Genomic DNA, 19,961 nt, shown 5'->3' with positions numbered 1-19,961 from the left:
TGCTAATAATGACTACAAATGATGTGATGAAGTCTTTTTAATGTTTGTAAGTCATTTAAGTTGTCTGAATGCTGTAATGGAACTTGTAGTTATGTAATCATTGCTTGTGAACTGAAGAGAGAATAGGTAAATGCTAATTAAATGATGTTAAACAGTGAATTTAAGAAAACAAATTTTTCTGTAAAAAAATTAAATTTTTGCAAGACAGCAAATATATATTTTGATAGCACGTCCTAAATAGATGAAGATCTCTGTTTTTTTATTGGTTTTAGATAGCACAGTTTTGCAGAATCACCTTGTGTCCGTAAAAACCCCCTTCAAGATTGATCCAGTAGCCGACATTTTTAATACAAATGTCAATATATAAATATTTGTATACACTTAAATATATCTTTAATAGCGTCTTCCAGAGTAAATTTTAAAAGGTAGACCTTTTTAAACTCTTATTGTCTGTTAGCTGATTAAATGGTTAAATGTGGAAGTTAAAAAACCACAAACGACCGCACTCAACATATCATTAGACTCATTCTGCTTCCACTTCTTTATAGTATTGATATAAGTCACATTAACTGGTATAAGTTAAAAAGGATAGAATAGCGGACAGTTATAACAGTTCTTGAACAGAGCTCGAACACTGCAAGTAGAGAGCTGTTAAATAGAAGTCCGCTAATATCAAATCGTTTGATGCATATCTACTTCTTAAAAAATATTTCGATTGCTCTGTGGTTTCATTAAATATGTATATTGAGCTATAAAAAACATAAATTTAATTAGAAAACTCATTCATTGTCTCTGAACTTTATGAATACCAATTTAAGTGATTAAATACATGTTAAATAATTTCGTAGGCCAACTTGCAAATAGTCCGATCTTGACAAATATTATGACAACGAGACTGTGGTCTGTGATTGAGCCAATCGAGACCACGATGTTTCGAAGTGCCTCTATCGTATAATTATTTCGAACTCTGGTAATAGTTTAGATATATCTAGATAGGATCTGTCTAAAGTAGATACCGAAAACTCTCTTATAAAAACTGTAGGCTATGCATCGCTAAAATTATATTCGAGTTGTTACAGATTAAATAGTAACTTAACAAAAAATACAAATGATTTAAATTGGTACTTTGCGTCGACATTCATATTCCTTCAAAGCAATGTATAGTTTTTTCTTCAAACTATTATATATGCCATTTATATTCTTAGAAAAAACTTTTCTGCTACAACTTAGTTTCTGTTATAACAACATTACTTCGGATATCTTCAGTTTTTCGATATGCTAGGGTTATATTAATATCTTCAAAAAAAAAAAATAACAAGGTTCTTCTTTCTAATACTCACTGGGTTACTCAAGTGTGGTGCTATTAGTTAACCGTCGCTTTTGGGCGCTTATTTTGGCATTTCATTTGTTGACATTACCGCAATCACAAACACACATGTATACAAAACATAATTGCCGCAATATCCGCTGGCAGCATTATACACATAATTATAATTTATTTGTTGTATTTATTAAATTAAGTATATTTGCGCTTAATTGCCTGCCAGCAACAACATTTGACTCTAATTTATTCAACGCTTACTTTTTGATCTATTTACAGGCCTACGAATACGAATTGCCGACTTGTTTTTTAAGTTACTAGCATGTGTTCTGTACATATTACGTGTGATAACGGATACGAATCCAACCTTTGCAACGTGGTAAGTAGTAAAACTTTGATTATAATTACATATACCTGGGTTTAACAACAATTTTATTGGAACTTCTGTAACCTTTCCTATAACTAATATTCGAAATTTTCATATGTCATTTACGATTTTTCAATTTCAAGAATTGAGGTTACGTTTTGCCTTATCTTACATAATCCCTTCTAAGCTTTCCATATTTTATATATTTCTCTCTCTCTCTCCTTTCAGTTATGGCTGCTCAGTGAGCAATAAAACTGAGTTCCTCGTTTCGGCCCAATTAACTGAGGAGGAATTCCAGGAGAATCCCATTATAAATTGGGAAGCTATCTTATGGGTGAATCGGCCCACAATATTGTGGGCAGCGCAATTAATATTAGCATTAGTATCTCTCACAGAGGCCGTACTACTAACATATCTAGGCTATAAGGTGAGTATAGTCATACAAATATATAAAAAAGATTTACTTAAACTTTTAGTGCAAATAATTTACACTCAAAATAAAATATAAGACACTTAAAATAACACTCGGTTAACACTCTATTTTACTATAATCAAGCAACTTTAAGAAGTTTGCAGACACACTAAATATTATTAAAATAATGCTACTTACGCTAGCTTCATGAGCTTATGCGCGCTCATATAAAGTTTATGCGTTCTTATTCATAAATGAGTACAACAATTTCAACACAGCTCATATATTTATTTGTACATAACTCACAGCAGCATGAAATTCTGAATATTACCCTGCAAAAAGTAGCTTAATGAGCAAATAGCGTGGCAGTTAATATACAATAGTATCAGTGCATATGTATTATGAAGCTTAAGGCACTCTCTAAGCTACTTTCAAGGATTCAACTGCCTTTATATTCATTTAACATTTTTTCTTTGTTCAATTCAGTATCAAAATCTTATCTTTTTATTAATATACTTGAGTGCTAATATTATATTTTTTTCATTCACAGGGAAATATCTGGCAACAGATTCTTTCGTTTCATTTCATTCTAGAATTAATTACGACAATACCATTTGCATTAACGGTAAGTACTGATAACATCTTACATATCAACATTTATTTTTATGTATAGTACTTTCATTTACTATCTCGGCAGCACTAGTTGCGGCGAACCAGATGAACCGGCTAGTTTAGATATTAACCACCTAATCAATTTGTAACAAGCACAAAGCGGTTTGTCGACTATTAAAAATCTGTAATATCCATATTAAGGAGTTCGCGATATCACTTTTGGATCACCCCATTAAACTATCCTAATATAACCTTCATTTATTAGCGGACTTATTCGCATAATTTAAGAGTCGTCTTCTCAATTTTCCATTGAATAATATTCTTCAAGAGCAAGGCGTTCGAAAAACCACTTTAGAATCATCATCTATTCAACAATTTTCATTCCTTAGCAATCTGTTATCATGCCACACTCTCACTCAGCTTCATTTCCTTTGTATCTCTTACCTCAAAAATTAATTAAAGGTGTTCATCGAAAACACTGTTCAAATCTTCTGAGAATAAAAAAATTTGATATTAGCTTGGAAGGACTTCGAAGTTAATGAAATTAGAAATCTGACGAGAACCGAGAATAGTAATGCAATAAGTTGTTGCGGCTCATAGAAAGTATGAACTCAGCCTTAGTTCGAACACAATGCTCACGATTACCTTGCAGCAATAGTTTTTGGCACTTTTAGTAAATGTAAATAAAATCAATTACGTACCTTTAAAGGATGATTCAATAGTGTCTCTTCATTAATCTAATCGCCATTGTATGTTCGAATATCTTGTTTTCAACGCCATAGCTCAAAGTCTCTATAATTATCAGTTTATGTTAGGTTAGGTTAGGTTAAGAGGTAGATCTCCGCATACTGCAGAGAATCTCACTTGGACAGTTTCGGTGATGCCACCCCGCACTCTCGCATCTAGGAGAGGGCCAGGGTTTCCCGACCAGCGTAAAGAGGGAGTCCTTTCAACCTACAACTACCACATCAACTTCATGTTGATGGAAGAGGAACGTACTCCGAGGCCTGCCAGGGTTTTAACGAGTCGGAGACAGTCTTGGCATTAACCCACCAGCATTTCCTGAAGGGTTTCACCCCAACATACTCAGGTGACGCAATGTCGCGACCACCAGCCCAGGTTGCAACTAAATCCAAAAAACTGTAATCCTAGATCGTTGTCCGAGTCAAGTCCGAGGTCCGTAAGGAGTTTTAAGGCCATGAAGGCCGCAGATCATTTAGCGTTACCCAGTATGCAACTAATTAATTTTGAAAGGATCACATAATGAAATTCTTACCTGCGCTCCTGCTGAGAGCGGTCTTTTTTTGTTAATGGAGAACTATGTGAGAATTAATGAGTATTATATATTTATTATTCATAAATGGGTAGTTGAATTATGTGATTGATCTCTTCTTGTTCATGGGACCGAACATGGTCTCGGTTCACAGTCCATTTTACTTTTTGCTAACTATCTTCTAAAAGAGAGAAAGAGAGGTCGTTAAATACCAAACTTAGTAAAAAAATTTCAAAATCTTAATATCTACGAATTTAATGAAAAATCAAAGAATTCTCATAAATTGCTAAATTAATATATTACAAACGATACTTCCCTTCTAGATACTATGGTCGCCTTTAAGAAACTTATTCATACCCATATTCCTCAATTGCTGGCTGGCGAAGCGATCGTTGGAGAATATGTTCGTAAGTACCTCAGTATTATATATATACACATATTTATATAAAAACTAATAAAACATAATATTTTTACTTCTTCTCTCCTCCACACAGAACGATCTGCATCGCGCCATGCAAAAGTCGCAATCCGCACTCTCGCAACAGCTCACCATACTCTCCGCCACGTTGCTGTGTCTGGTGTTCACAAGGTAATTAAGAAGACTTCCAAAAACTATAAATTTGCGCATATAAAGTATGTTACGTAAACTAATGGCACGTTTGTAGTGAAATTTTCTCAATCACAACAAGCTGTTGCAATTAAGCCAGGACATCACATCTACATTAACACACACATACACATGCATAGAAATGTTGACAGCACTTAAAAGCGTTCAACGCGTTCGAAAAACGTTCATTGCAAAATTTCGGAAATCTAATTTTAGGTGCTCTTTAGCTCATAAGTATGCACATCATAACCTTCAAATAGTCAAACTTAGTCAAAAAACACATACACATAGACAGCATACTAACACATACATTTTCACATATGCCAATTACAGCAACAACAACACATGTCTGTTGATTTCCATGTGTTTACCATCACTCACTTGACCTTTGGTCGTTTTACGACACTTATTAGCTTGTTGTTAGTACTTATTAGCTCATTTTCCTATTTTCCTCCTCTCTCTTTCTCTTTCACATACACCACTTATCTATTGGCATCTCAATGGCAGCGTCTGTGGCATACAGCATTTTCAACGCGCCGGTCATCGTCATCTGAATTTGTTCCAGAGCACGTATTATGTGGTTGTGACATTCTCAACAGTCGGTTATGGCGATTTCGTGCCCGATATATGGCCCTCACAGCTTTATATGGTGATTATGATTTGCGTAGCACTTATTGTGCTGCCGACGCAGGTGAGTGCCGACATACATATTTTTTATAATATTTGTGGTATGTATGTAGCTGGACAGACAGGCAAAGTATCAAAGGCTCATTTATAAAACACACATACATATATACGCACATAATACTATTATAATATTAACCTTGGTATATAGAATAGGGTGTCCATACAAAAAAATATTAATAATGAGAGTGGCTGCCTTTGATTAAATATCAATACTCTGATTGGTCGGTATAATTTTAAAAACCTTCCAAGCATTATGCCGACTTACTCCTGTAATTATATTTTAAATGTCGATCTCAAAGTCACAAAATATACTTAGCATCTACGCCTAGACCATGTAATCATAACTTGAACAAATAGTTCCCGAGAAGCAGTCGAGTCGGATATCAGGTCGCTTGATCAAGGCAGTCCGTTGAGTGATAGCTCTCCTGATGAATCGAATGACCATAGGCGAATAATCACTCTTCGTGTTTCTTCTTCTCTATCTCGTCACTTGTATGGCACGGACCGTCGGAAGTTCAGTAGATTTTTGTTCTCTAGTTATAGCTTAACACTGCTGATGAACCTCGTTTCCCCTGAGAACCATTAAGAAACATCCTCATTCGAAAATACAAAATATTATTTATTCTAACCCTAATTGTGCCTAAATATGTTTTAGAAATATATCCACCCAACTTATGAAAGATGACTGCAATATCTTCAAGATCTTTTGATTTTTTAAAGTTCCTCTGTTATTGATTCTTCAATTGATTTGAGGTATATACAGAACCAATCGACCCCATACCATGCACTGTCTTAAATCGTTGTGGCCATCGAGCATATGCTCTATGGATCATAATCAAAACTTTTTACATTGCCTAACTAATACAGATTCTTATACAACTATCGAAAAACTCGCACTGACTACATAATTCAATTGAATTGAGATTATGTCTCGTCTCGTCTAATATGCAGCGAAAGAATGAGACTCGTTAGAAAAGAATTATAATCCGGAAAAATTTTGTTATCTCCGAGGTTAACAACTTTAGAACAAATCCCAGTAATTAGGAAGTCTTCAGTAATATAATTGACGTAGGCACGGCTTACGCGAACACAGTCAAGATCATCAGTAAATCAGCATTAAAGGAACCGCATTGACTTTGTTCAGGTATTCAATTCAGGCAGCCAATAAAAATATTATCACCAGTACCCTCGACGAAAAGTTTGATCACCTTAAATAGTAGAAAATAGAGATGTTCTGATTTGAAGATAATTTTTCGTCCAAGATACTTGTCTTGCTTGTCTTTTTGACAGTGTTACACCAAGCTAACCTATAACAATGTTTTTATTTATTATTCTTTATTATTCTTCATATACAGTGGAACTTCTCTAACTCGAATCACCATAATCCACAAAAAAACTTCGAGTTAGAGAGATGTAATTTGTATGAATTTTGGCTTCTATTGCCAATTCAATAGTTCGAATTATGGGGAACTTCAAGTTAGAACAATTATGGAAGTTCAACTGTATATAGACTACGAAGAGATGATATATGGACTAAAATCTAGAATCTTTACATTATATATGGTAGTTTATGCTTTCTGCAGAATAAGATTTGACAAATGAAGACGCATATGCAACCGCAACGAAACAGGAGGGACCTTCTCTATGCGTTGAATTTAGCTGAACTGAAGATGCATTTATGGATTTTCGGACCGATTTTAATATTTTTTTTTTTTTTTAACAGATTTCTGTCGAGATTGTATACACTTTTCCAAGTTACGACGAATTTCTAAAGCCCCAAATTTTTATTACAATTTCTCAATATATTCCATAAATTCTAAATTTATATTACTTCATTATAAAGTGTCAAACCTCGCTCAATATTCTAACAGTTATATGACATTGCTGAGTGTGACAGCTGTCGAAGCTGAACCATTTGCACGCTGGTCACCCTTTACAGCTGATGTTTGTAGCATCAATTTGGGTCAAATGCTTTGCATTACTTAAAGTACTTGAACGGCAGACACACACTCATACACAAATGGAAGTACTCACATATGTGCCGTTATGCCAGCGCCAGGATAATGGCTCTTACACTCATTGACATTTCCCTTTAATGGTAATGACAGTGGCGGTTTTGCTAATAAACACATAACTAAATATAATGAACTGCCACATATACAGTATGTATGTATGTATATGTGTTTCTTTGCTTTTTAAATTAATTTAAACGTTTTTTCCATAATGGATAATTTCAACTGCATGCATATTGCAGTAATTTGCTTTGACACATTAATTAACAGCGCGCAGGTCCCGACCAACGCTAATATAAAATAAAGTAAAGTTTTCGAAAGCGCCACACATTATATATTGAATTAAAATTTAATTATCTAATGGATTTCTCAGTAAATTACTCATTAGTTTTTTAAAGCGTAAAAACGGTAATTAAATGCTCGCAGTTACACTGTGACACACAAGGTAAAGTACATAACATGCTGCCGTTTTATAAGTACATAACTTAAACCAAAGTGTCGAGATGTATCCCATTGGGAAATTGGAGGCAATAAAGTTTATTCTAACGCAATTAAACTCTTAAATTTCTAAAGCTACAGCTCTTAAATACCAAATTGGTTTCAACACACTAAAACGATTTGAGTCAATTTATTTGGGTTACAACAGTTATGACAACTTTGACTCAGATCAATTGAAGAATATTCTTATTATGAAAGAACATTTATTTCAGAGCAGAAGGTATTTTTCACGTAAAAGATCAGTAGCATAATAGAGATTGGCACGTATTTGAAAGTTTAAGTCTAAAATATATAAGATGGAAAACGCACAGAAAGTCTGTCCATGTAATAGAAAGATCCGCCACGCAAATGTGAATTTGTTATACTCCAGTAATGTAGTTCCAAACGTAGAACAAGATCAAAACTTTTTAAAAAATATAAAATGATGAAAGAAGTTTTAAAAACTGTATAGTTCGAAATATTTTTTTTTTAAATTGTTACCATCTGTTTAACAATAATTTTTTATCATCATTATACGACAAACGGTTTTAAGTTTAACTTCATTATCGAGTAATCGATACACTACACTATATTCTTCTCAAGACAAGAAATGAGTTCTGTACGTCCTTATATTTGAAAACAGTTAATATTTTCGATTCGGAGACTAGTTTCAATTATGATACAAAACAGCAACCAGATGTCCTTAATGACACATTAGAAAAATACTTTAAAGAAATTATATAAATGCGATTTTAATAACAAGACCATCAAAGACTTTTCTTTTGTCTTCTATATAATGTATGTATGTATGTGATTGGCGTTGCAACCGTTTAGCCGGTTATAGCCGAATCGACGATAGTGCGCCACCTGTCTCTCTCCTTCGCAGTTCGGCGCCAGTTGGAGATCCCAAGTGTAACCAGGTCGCTCTCCACCTGGTCCCTCCAACGGAGTGGAGGCCTTCCCCTTCCTCGGCTTCCTCCGGCGGGTACTGCATCGAACACTTTCAGGGCTGGAGTGTTTTCGTCCATTCGGACAACATGACCTAGCCAGCGTAGCCGCTGTCTTTTTATTCGCTGAACTATGTCAATGTCGTCGTATAACTCGTACAGCTCATCGTTCCATCGTCTGCGGTATTCGCCGTTGCCAATGTTCTGAGGACCATAAATCTTGCGCAAAATTTTCCTCTCGAAAACTCCTAGTGTCGTCTCATCTGATGTTGACATCGTCCAAGCTTCTGCACCGTAAAGCAGGACGGGAATGATAAGCGACTTGTAGAGCTTGATTTTGGTTCGTCGAGAGAGGACTTTACTGTTCAATTGCCTACTCAGTCCAAAGTAGCACCTGTTGGCAAGAGTTATTCTGCGCTGGATTTCGAGGCTGACATTGTTCGTGTTGTTGATGCTGGTTCCCAGGTATACGAAATTATCTACGACCTCGAAGTTATGACTGTCAACAGTGACGTGGGAGCCAAGACGCGAATGCGCCGACTGTTTGTTTGATGACAGGAGATATTTCGTCTTGTCCTCATTCACCTCCAGACCCATTCGCTTCGCCTCCTTATCCATGCGGGAAAAAGCAGAACAAACGGCGCGGTTGTTGCTTCCGATGATATCAATATCATCGGCGTACGCCAGGAGCTGTACACTCTTGTAGAAGATTGTACCTTCTCGGTTTAGCTCTGCAGCTCTTATAATTTTTTCCAGCATCAGGTTAAAGAAGTCGCACGATAGTGAGTCACCTTGTCTGAAACCTCGTTTGGTATCGAACGGCTCGGAGAGGTCCTTCCCAATCATGACGGAGCTTTTGGTGTTGCTCAACGTCAATTTACACAGCCGTATTAGTTTTGCGGGGATACCAAATTCAGACATCGCGGCGTAAAGGCAACTCCTTTTCGTGCTGTCGAAAGCAGCTTTAAAATCCTCTTTTCTCGGGTCTTTTCCAAGATTTGGCGCATGGTGAATATCTGGTCAGTTGTCGATTTTCCAGGTCTAAAGCCACACTGATAAGGTCCAATCAGTTTGTTGACGGTGGGCTTTAGTCTTTCACACAATACGCTCGATAGAACCTTGTATGCGATATTTAGGAGGCTGATCCCACGGTAATTGGCGCAGATTGTGGGATCTCCCTTTTTATGGATTGGGCAGAGCACACTGAGATTCCAATCGTCAGGCATGCTTTCTTCCGACCATATTCTGCAAAGAAGCTGATGCATGCACCTTATCAGTTCTTCGCCGCCGTATTTGAATAGTTCTGCCGGTAATCTATCGGCCCCCGCTGCTTTGTTGTTCTTCAAGCGGGTAATTGCTATTCGAATTTCTTCATGGTCGGGTAATGGAACATCTGTTCCATCGTCATCGATTGGGGGATCGGGTTCGCCATCTCCTGGTGTTGTACTCTCACTGCCATTCAGCAGGTCGGAGAAGTGTTCCCTCCATAATCCCAGTATGCCCTGGACATCGGTTACCAGATTACCACCTTGGTCTCTACATGAGGATGCTCCGGTCTTGAAACCTTCGTTAAGTCGCTTCATTTTTTCATAAAATTTTCGAGCATTCCCTCTGTCTGCCAGCTTCTCAAGCTCTTCGTACTCACGCATTTCGGCCTCTTTCTTTTTTTGTCTGCAAATGCGCCTCGCTTCCCTCTTCAGCTCTCGGTATCTATCCCATCCCGCACGTGTTGTGGTCGTTTGCAATGTTGCGAGGTAGGCAGTCTGTTTTCTCTCCGCTGCGAGACGGCACTCCTCATCGTACCAGCTTGTTTTTTGTCGTTGCCGAAAACCAATTGTTTCGGCTGCAGCGGTACGCAGTGAGTTTGAGATGCCGTTCCACAGTTCCCTTATACCGAGATGCTGATGAGTGCTCTCAGAGAGCAGGAGTGCAAGTCGAATAGAGTATTTCGTGGCTGTCTGTTGCGATTGCAGCTTTTCGACGTCGAACCTTCCTTGTGTTTGTTGACGGGCATTCTTTGCTGCACAGAGGCGGGTGCGTATCTTCGCTGCGACCAGATAATGGTCCGAGTCTATATTTGGTCCTCGGAGCGTACGCACGTCTAAAACACAGGAGACATGTCTTCCGTCTATCACAACGTGATCGATTTGGTTCCGCGTGTTTCGATCAGGAGACAGCCAAGTAGCTTGATGTATTTTCTTATGCTGGAATCTGGTACTACAGACGACCATATTTCGGGCCCCAGCGAAGTCGATCAGCCTCAGGCCGTTTGGCGATGTTTCGTCATGGAGGCTGAATTTTCCGACTGTTGTGCCAAAGACACCTTCTTTACCCACCCTGGCGTTAAAATCACCAAGCACGACTTTTACATCGTGGCGGGGGCAGCGCTCATAGGTGCGTTCTAGGCGCTCATAGAAAGCATCTTTGGTCACATCGTCCTTCTCTTCCGTTGGGGCGTGGGCGCAAATCAGCGATATGTTGAAGAACCTCGCTTTGATGCGGATTGTGGCTAGACGTTCATCCACCGGGGTGAATGCCAGGACTCTGCGACGGAGTCTCTCTCCCACCACAAATCCAACACCAAATTTGCGCTCCTTTATATGGCCGCTGTAGTAGATGTCACAAGGACCCACCTTCTTCCGTCCTTGTCCCGTCCATCGCACTTCTTTGATGGCGGTGATGTCAGCCTTAAGTCGTATGAGGACATCAACCAGCTGGGCAGAGGCACCTTCCCAATTAAGGGTCCGGACATTCCAGGTGCATGCCCTTATATCATTATCCTTAAAACGTTTGCAGGGGTCGTCATCAAAAGGGGGGTGTCTCATCCGAGGCTTTCGTAGATTTTTCATTGGGGGGTGTTTTTATGTGGTGGGTCCCAAACCCTACGCACAACCGCATAAGCGGGCTTCGCCTTCTCACTTTAGCTCGCCTTCAAACGGATGTCTGTTGGCTACCCAGAGGATACTTGGTCTAAAACCGGAAGTCGTGAGCTGCTTGAACCATGTGGAGAAGAATCGTTTCTGGCCACTCCCAAGTGAGTGACAATCAAAAACTTTCCTCACTTGCGTGAACTTCTACACATGATCCCATCCTCCATAATAGGATAGATATTACTAGAGTTCGACCGATTAATCGGCTTTGGCATTGGCATAGCCCAGTATCGGCCAAATAATTCGGTCGGACACTAGATATTACTGTCTTTGGGTCTAAAAGATCATCAACCAGAATGTGCAGCCGATTCTTCGCTGAATTAAAAAAATATTTTTCAAAGCTTTCGGGTCACGCCCTAAAATATGTACGATCTGTCTTCCTGACTGTCATTATCCTTTGCCAATGAAATACTAAACAGCTACTATTAGAGACTAATATGACACCATGTTTAAGACTAAATCTTCTAATTCTTAACAGTTCTGAAACTCACCCGACGATTGCTGTTCATGCTTTGAAGAGATTAAACTTACTTCATTTTATATCCTTAGTTGAGAATAGATTATAGTACTGTTTATAAAAGGAAACGATTTAATGGCATCTTTCTAAAGCTAAGTGTCTCATACAAATTCCTTTTAAATGTAAAAACGAACGTCCCTTAAATCCGAGCTTATAAATAGACTAGTGTAGAAGTAGTTGACGTTCCACAAACTTTCTTCCTTTTTAAGTTCAAAAGCCATCTTTAATCAAAATCGGGGTTAAATTCAAGTTTATTAAAATATGTCGCCTTAAGAGATGTCAAACTGGATCACTGGAGTATGCTATTAAGAGTAGAAAATGATTTTGAGATTACTCTTATTACTCTTATGGCACTGTAACTCCTCGAATTGTTAATAAAGATCTCAGTGAAAGATCCCCAGATGGAATGGAACTTTAATTTTTTTCTAATTCATTACTTTCTATTAGGTCTACAACTTTGCTTCCGCCGTTTTCCAATAGATGTCTCTGGGGTCAAGCACTGGTCGATTAAATCGTTTTATATCGATCTTGGATATTTGGGTTAAAACTAAAACAAAAAAATTTTTGTAGAGATCTGTTTGCATCCCAAACTCATTCTCTAAACTGAAAATGTTACATTTTGAGCCGAATTCAATGTACATACATTTTCAAGGCTTAAATTCAATATAATACAAAACCAAATCGTTTAACTGTAAATGCGTTGAACGTTAGCGATCCAATTACTTAAATTTCGCACATTTCCGTTGTCAAATCAACTTAACCGTTAAAACTTTTTTCACCCTCCCACTCTGACACAAATCACTAGTATAATGATGAAAGAAGAATACTTCGTTGCTATGTGGCAGCGGTCAACTGAACCGTTAACTGGGCAAACAAAGCAAAACTGGCAACACGTAGAAAATTGCATTCGAACGTTAAATGCATAAACTTTTGCTTTTGACTTTGGTTTTCCTTTTATTTTTTCAACATTTTGTTAAATAGTGAAAGCTCCACAGAAATCTGTGTGTGGGTTAGGTTTGGCTACAAGCTTCCACACATAAAAGAAATTGCGAAAACTCAACTTCAGCAAACTATTGAAAACTGAAAAGAAGAAGGCTTGATTGGCAACTGTACGAGAATTCTACGGGATGAAAGCTAGAAAAAGTCTCTAATTGAAGTGACAACAAGTGGAAAAAAGTAAACGAAAACGTTTGGCAAACTAGCTTTGACTGTCATCGAAAGTCATGCGGCCCGCCAGTCAAGCGTCAGTCGAGTGTTGAATGACCTGCATAACTGACCTAGGCGACAGACGGGGTTATTGCTACGCTGCTGTTGATTGGCGGCGATGATTTGACATGCACGCAAGATTTTCAGCCAAAACACGCCAGACGGACATATTCACACAGAAACGTTGCTAAATTTTTTCCACTTCCGAGAATATAAAAAAAAAAACACAAAAAAAAATTTGCCACTCTCATTCACACTATCTTTCCAGTTCGAGCAATTGGCCTTCACATGGATGGAACGCCAGAAATTGGGCGGCAGCTACTCATCGCATCGCGCGCAAAGCGAAAAACACGTCGTCGTCTGCTCGACCACACTGCACGCGGACACAATCATGGACTTCCTCAACGAATTCTATGCGCACCCGCTGCTGCAGGACTACTATGTGGTGCTGCTCAGCCCCATGGAGTTAGACACCACCATGCGCATGATATTACAGGTGCCGATTTGGGCGCAGCGGGTCATTTATATTCAGGTGAGTCGCCGGCGAATTCCAAACCAGCGCTTAACTACATATTCCCGTTACTCAATGCTAAGCACTTTCGCGAATGAAGTCAAGCGTTTAATCGATATTCGTTTGCTTTCTTTGCAGGGTTCCTGTTTAAAGGATGGCGATTTGGCACGTGCGCGCATGAATGAGGCCGAGGCTTGTTTCATACTCGCCGCACGCAATTATGCCGATAAGACTGCAGCCGACGAGCATACGATATTGCGTTCGTGGGCGGTTAAGGATTTTGCGCCGAGTGTGCCGCAATATGTGCAAATATTTCGGTGAGTATGAGAGGGAATTAGTTGCAGCAGTATTAAAATTTCAGCGATATCGATATACAGAAATCAACTAATATGTTCCAGGTTCAGAAAATCTTATGAAAAGTGTGTTTATGGATGGATGTGTCAACAGACCTGAAATGGTTTCAAATATTCGAAAGGATCGTGGATTTTGATGGCATTTAGAGCAAGAGGTCTGAGCCTTATCAACTGGCTCTCGAATATTTATGCTAAACCAATGATTATTCTTTCCCTATACATATTTACCATATAACATACGAAGAGATTCCTCGAAACTCCTTAAGTTCATGAATTGTTTATATAATATAGACTTATTGTTGGGAATTCGGAACAGTAAAACAGATGTTTTAGAATAGGTTGCATCATGCTCTAATCTGCAACCCTATCACTTCCCTAAATTTATGTGCTCTGTCTTTCAAGTTATGAAAGACTTTCACTTGCAAAATCTAGTTGATACCTAGTGCAGTTTGAGATCCAGGCATTGCCTGTATGAACATTTATAGACCAAGTGTCACTTGTCTATCAGAGTTCAGAGTTCATCGCATTGCTGTTCAATCGGTTCGAAAAAAATCGTTTTCTCCCTTCATTCAAACTATTAAGTATTATTTCCGAGACGAAATTCTATCAAATAGAACCTTGATTACTATAGCCATGGTATACTTAACGGTACCTTTACTTCTAACCATTCAGAATCCATTGAACATCAATTTCGGACATTAAATGATCACACAGTCATTCGACCTGGGGGTCTTATTATTTGTACCTTATGTTTTTGGGGTCGCTGAATCCGAGATCCATTTAACCTCATCAGACATAACCCCAAAAAAACAATATAAAGGAGATCTTTTGAGGAATTCGGATTTGCTTGAAGCTCGGTACTCACGTTTTCAGGGTCACGGATTACTAATCCCGTGTCGGTTTTTCATAATTAAAAATGGCGGATCCAATTTTTTGAAGAATTCATCTGATTTGCTTGCAGTTACAATAATGACAGGTTAGGGAAGGACGATATATCCAAAAGTGTCCACTCCAATCTCCAGAACACACAATCTTAAACCACATATATGCCAATGAGCTGTTGGGCTGGAAATAAATTATAGATGGGTCTAAAAAGTGAGGGCATCTCTTCACAAGTCTCCAAACAAATGTAATAAATATGGATTATCGTGGACCGTCGACTAAACCCACTTCTCCTTTCATTTACATAGAGAGGAGAGATTATTATATTCTTCCGAGAGTTCTCTCGCTCAACTTTCCAAACTAAAATAATTTGTCTTTCCAATTTCTAAAATTTAAATAAAGCTTTTTATTGTTGTTGGCATTAAATTGTAACAATAGCGGTCGCAAGGGAAATTCAAGCTTCATTTTGTGAAATAAATTCACCAATTTTCTGGGAAAAATTGATAAGCAACGTGACCTCAATCTGAGCAAATAAAAATTTGAGCGCAACAAAAGCGAATTGCAACACTCGCTCGAATTGTTGAAATGGCGGCCATTAATCTTGCTAAGCAGCTCCGCTGCGGCAGCGCACAGTGAGTGAAATATGCAAAAACAAAGCATCGGATAGTCTGATCTAAGTGTGTGTGTGAGTGGCTGTGTGTGTGTGAGTACAATTAGACGCGCTGATAAATGGACGCTCATATTGAATGTCCGCGAAATTGTGTTGGACAACAATGAAATGAATTCGGAAAAGGAAAGGTTAAATGTTGTTGTAAGCAACAACAATGAACGTCGCGCTTGCACTTATTACTCTTATTGTTGTTGGTATTGTAATTATGCTTATAGTTGCTTTTTAATTATGTCCGCATAATGCCATTTGTATGCAAATAAACAACAACAAATGAAAACATAATTCACCTGAATATTTGCTTTTGTTTTTGTGTATTTTTTCATGTGAACCCCTGCATTCAATATTCATCGTTGGAACGCGTCAATGAAACCTTCGCGCCACGCCACTTAAACTAATGCACTACAACAACAAAAACAACAATGCGTCGCTGTGGCTTGCAACAATTGTAACAATGACTGGATTCAAATGGATTTCGCGGCAACACACCACTTCCCCGTACTCATTTCGGGTTTGTGCGGCCATTGTTGCGTTTCGTCCTCGGCTCACTGTTCGTTGTTTGTTGTGGCTAACCGTTCAACCGTTCAATCGCTGAACTACAAACCGTCAAACCGTCAAACCGCCAAACCGCCAAACCGCCAACCGCAGACCGGAGCACAAGCTGCATGTGAAATTCGCAGAGCATGTCGTCTGCGAGGATGAATTCAAATACGCGCTGTTAGCCAACAACTGTACCTGCCCCGGCGCGAGTACACTGGTCACATTGCTGTTGCACACGTCGCGAGGACAGTAAGTAGATGATATAGTTTTATGAAATTTTCTTGAATTTAATTTATATAAAGTGTATGAAAATATTTAGACAACAGTAAGTTTATGATTCACAGCTGTTCAGCGTGATGAGTCAGCACTGATGACTGGTATGGTTTTGTATTTGAATATATTATTTGGGTGCTACCACAGTTGAAGGATTCTCTATTTGACTCACCGTGGTCTTGTCATAAATATTTTCAAAGAAACATTTTGCCACTCGTTCTGAAAATTTAATCCGTATTTTTTTATACTGCTACAACTGTTGTTGTCTGAACGTTCCGCAACGTTCTGAATTCGCCGTGCTGAAAATTTTCCTTATAAAAAAATATTTTTTTTATATATAAGCCTAAAGGATTACCCTCCTCCCGTCCAACCGACGCGTGGGGCGCAGTCCGCATACGAGCGGAATTTGCCAAGTCTAGAAAGGCAAGAGATTTTTAAGCGTCCAGTTCTCAAACTGCTCAGCTACATTTCAACAGCTGAGATATAAAAATTTATAAAAACAAAAAGTTAAAAATTTCTGAATATTACTTATTAAGAGAAGACAAAATAGTTTTTTTAACGCTAAATATTGAGTCAAATGGATCATTTGTGCTGGAATGAGAATTAAAATCCTGACATATTCGGCAGAATGGTTCGTTTAACACAAAATTTGTTTTAGAAGATTTTAGAAGTAATGGTCTAAACTGTCTAGATGAACGCAATGGGGCACTAAACTCAATATCAGACCAAATGAATGAACTACAAACTAAACCATTCAGAAGTTTTACTAGTAATATTATACCTTGCATTTCTCTGTGACAAAATTCCTAGTATTTCCCATTCAGCCTTCATTTGTATTGTCAATTTTTCTTTGCTTTTTATGAGATCCTTTTGCAGAACATTGACACCAAGTTACTTCGTAGTTTTGAATTCGATACTGAGTCAATGTTCTAAGCACCGCTTCCATAAATATCTGTTGGATGATCAAATGACTTCAAATCTTATGAATCAAGAATGGGCTATTTTCCGCATCTCTACACACTCTTAGGACAACGAGTTTTAAAAGCAAAAACAATAAACAAAGAATATGTGATTACATTGGCTTGAAACCCAAAGTCAATAATAGTGTTTAAATGATTTTCCTCTGATAAGCTTTTCAGGATTCCCGAAAATTATAAATTATTCAATATCTTTATACATACTAGGGTTCTTAAAATTATTCGAATAACCTGAAAATCGATTATTCGAATATCCGGTATGTAACAATTCGTATGAATATTAATCGATTATTACTATTCGAATAGTCGTAACATTGCGACTATTCGAAAGCTGCCCTGATGCAAGTATTTGAATAAATGAAAATTGTTTGAAATCCAAGCAGCCTTTGTTATACTCTCGCAACTAAAGTTGCTAAAGAGAGTATTATAGTTTTGTTCACATAACGGTTGTTTGAAACTAAACGAGTTAGATATAGGGTTATGTATACCAAAGTGATCAGGGTGAAGAGTGGAGTTCAAATCCGAAGGTCTGTCCGTCCGTCCGTCCGTCTGTGCAAGCTGTAACTTGAGTAAAAATTAAGATATATTGATGAAACTTGGCACACTTATTTCTTGGCACCATAGGAAGGTTGCTTTCGAAAATGAGCAAAATCGGTCCACTGCCACGCCCACAAAATGGCGAAAACCGAAAACACATAGAGTGCCATAACTAAGCCATAAATAAAGCTATAGAAATAAAATTTGGTATGAAGGAACGCACTATGAAGGGGCACATTTAAATGTAATTTTTTTGGGGAAGTGGGCGTGGCTCCGCCCCCCTCTAAGTTTTTTGTACATATCGCGCAAACCAATAGAGTTATATAAACCAAACTTTCTGCAGTCGTTTTTTTAGCCACTTCCTAATACAGTCCAAAAATGAAAGAAATCGGATCATAACCACGCCCACCTCCCATACAAAAGTTAGGTTGAAAATACTAAAAGTGGGTTAACTCACTAATGAAAAACGCCAGAAACACTAAATTTCACATAAGAAATGGCAGATGAAATCTGCACTCAGATTTTTTTACAAAATGGAAAATGGACGGAGATGGAGATATGAGTCAAAAACCATATCTCTGAAACTACTCGACCGATTTCAATGAAACTTGGTTTGTAATAGTTTCCTTACATCCCAATGATATGTTGTGAAAATAGGCCAAATCGCTTTACAACCACGCCTACTTCCTATATACCAGAACTTTGAAGACAATCTGAATCGTTTACTTTACAATATATAAAGTAAGCACTAGTGAGGATATCGGTGCAGAACTTTGCACAAATACTATGTTTATAGTGTGGCAGCCCCATTCTAAAAATCACCGAAATCGGACCATAGGTTGTCAAGGCCCCATATATCGAACATGAGGACCTCGGTGCTTCTAACCTAATATTAGGAATTCCAACTTTCAATGGACTTTATACAATATATATAACGAATATGTGGGTCAAATTGTGTATTATATAATATAAATAAAGTTAAATAAATAAATTGCGAGAGTATAAAATGTTCGGTTACACCCGAACTTAGCCCTTCCTTACTTGTTTTTGTTTGTTTTTATTTGTGAAAATATTAATAGTGCGGAATTTTCGTGAGTTTAGTACTTACACTATTCGAATAGTTGACAACGTACGGTTAACCGAATAGTCGGAAATGAGCGGTTAATCGAATAATTGACAACTTACGACTATCCGGATATTGCAAACCGAATATTATTATTCGAATAATACCCTATTCGGTTAATTCGGTTAGTCGATTAGTCGAATACCAAGAGCTCTACTTTATAGATATTAGGTTGGAAAATATCTCCCTTCCGCATTTTTGTTATTTGAATTTCGCGGCTATGTATAAAGCGCTTTCGACGATTCAGAGCGGGTGAAAACGATACCATAGATAAGCCAGCCGGCGGAAGACCTGTGACGACGAATACCGATCAAATCATGGAAAACATCGAGTTAGACCGGCTTGTGGCATCTCGTGACGCCGCACCTGAGATGGGAGTTAGTCACCAAACCATTTTAAACCATCTGCAGAACGCTGGAGACATAAGAAAGCTTGATGTTTGGGTGCCGCATGATTTGACGCAAAAAAACCTTCTGGACCGAATCAACGCCGAATTGCTAGCGCTGCTTTGAAGCGAATGGTGACTGGCGACAAAAAATGGCTCTCATACGGCAATATCAAGCGAAAACGGTCGTGGTCGAAGGCCGGTGAAGCGTTCCAAACAGTGGCCAAGCCCGGATGAGCCAAGAAGGTTTTGCTGTGTGTTTGGTGGGATTGGAAGGGAATCATCCAGTATGAGCTGCTCCCATATGACCAGATGCTTAATTCTATCATCTACTGCGAACATCTG

The 19,961-nt window shown here is 38.1% G+C and overlaps 1 protein-coding gene across 7 annotated transcripts in view; it reads left to right on the top strand.

Annotated features, from left to right (window-relative positions):
* LOC105218438 (potassium channel subfamily T member 2) overlaps positions 1 to 19,961 on the top strand; it is a 223,834-nt gene that overhangs the window by 153,814 nt on the left and 50,059 nt on the right. For all 7 annotated transcript variants that reach the window (XM_054234396.1, XM_054234395.1, XM_054234393.1 and 4 more), the window contains exons 4-12: positions 1,601 to 1,700; positions 1,917 to 2,115; positions 2,651 to 2,725; positions 4,309 to 4,392; positions 4,480 to 4,574; positions 5,100 to 5,283; positions 13,637 to 13,900; positions 14,018 to 14,196; positions 16,430 to 16,570. In XM_054234396.1, coding sequence (XP_054090371.1) covers positions 1,601 to 1,700; positions 1,917 to 2,115; positions 2,651 to 2,725; positions 4,309 to 4,392; positions 4,480 to 4,574; positions 5,100 to 5,283; positions 13,637 to 13,900; positions 14,018 to 14,196; positions 16,430 to 16,570 — 1,321 coding nt within the window. The remainder of the gene's footprint in view (positions 1 to 1,600; positions 1,701 to 1,916; positions 2,116 to 2,650; positions 2,726 to 4,308; positions 4,393 to 4,479; positions 4,575 to 5,099; positions 5,284 to 13,636; positions 13,901 to 14,017; positions 14,197 to 16,429; positions 16,571 to 19,961) is intronic.

Source organism: Zeugodacus cucurbitae, chromosome 6, assembly GCF_028554725.1.
Source record: "Zeugodacus cucurbitae isolate PBARC_wt_2022May chromosome 6, idZeuCucr1.2, whole genome shotgun sequence".
NCBI classification, from domain to species: domain Eukaryota; kingdom Metazoa; phylum Arthropoda; class Insecta; order Diptera; family Tephritidae; genus Zeugodacus; species Zeugodacus cucurbitae.
This window is presented reverse-complemented; position numbering and strand designations above follow the sequence as displayed.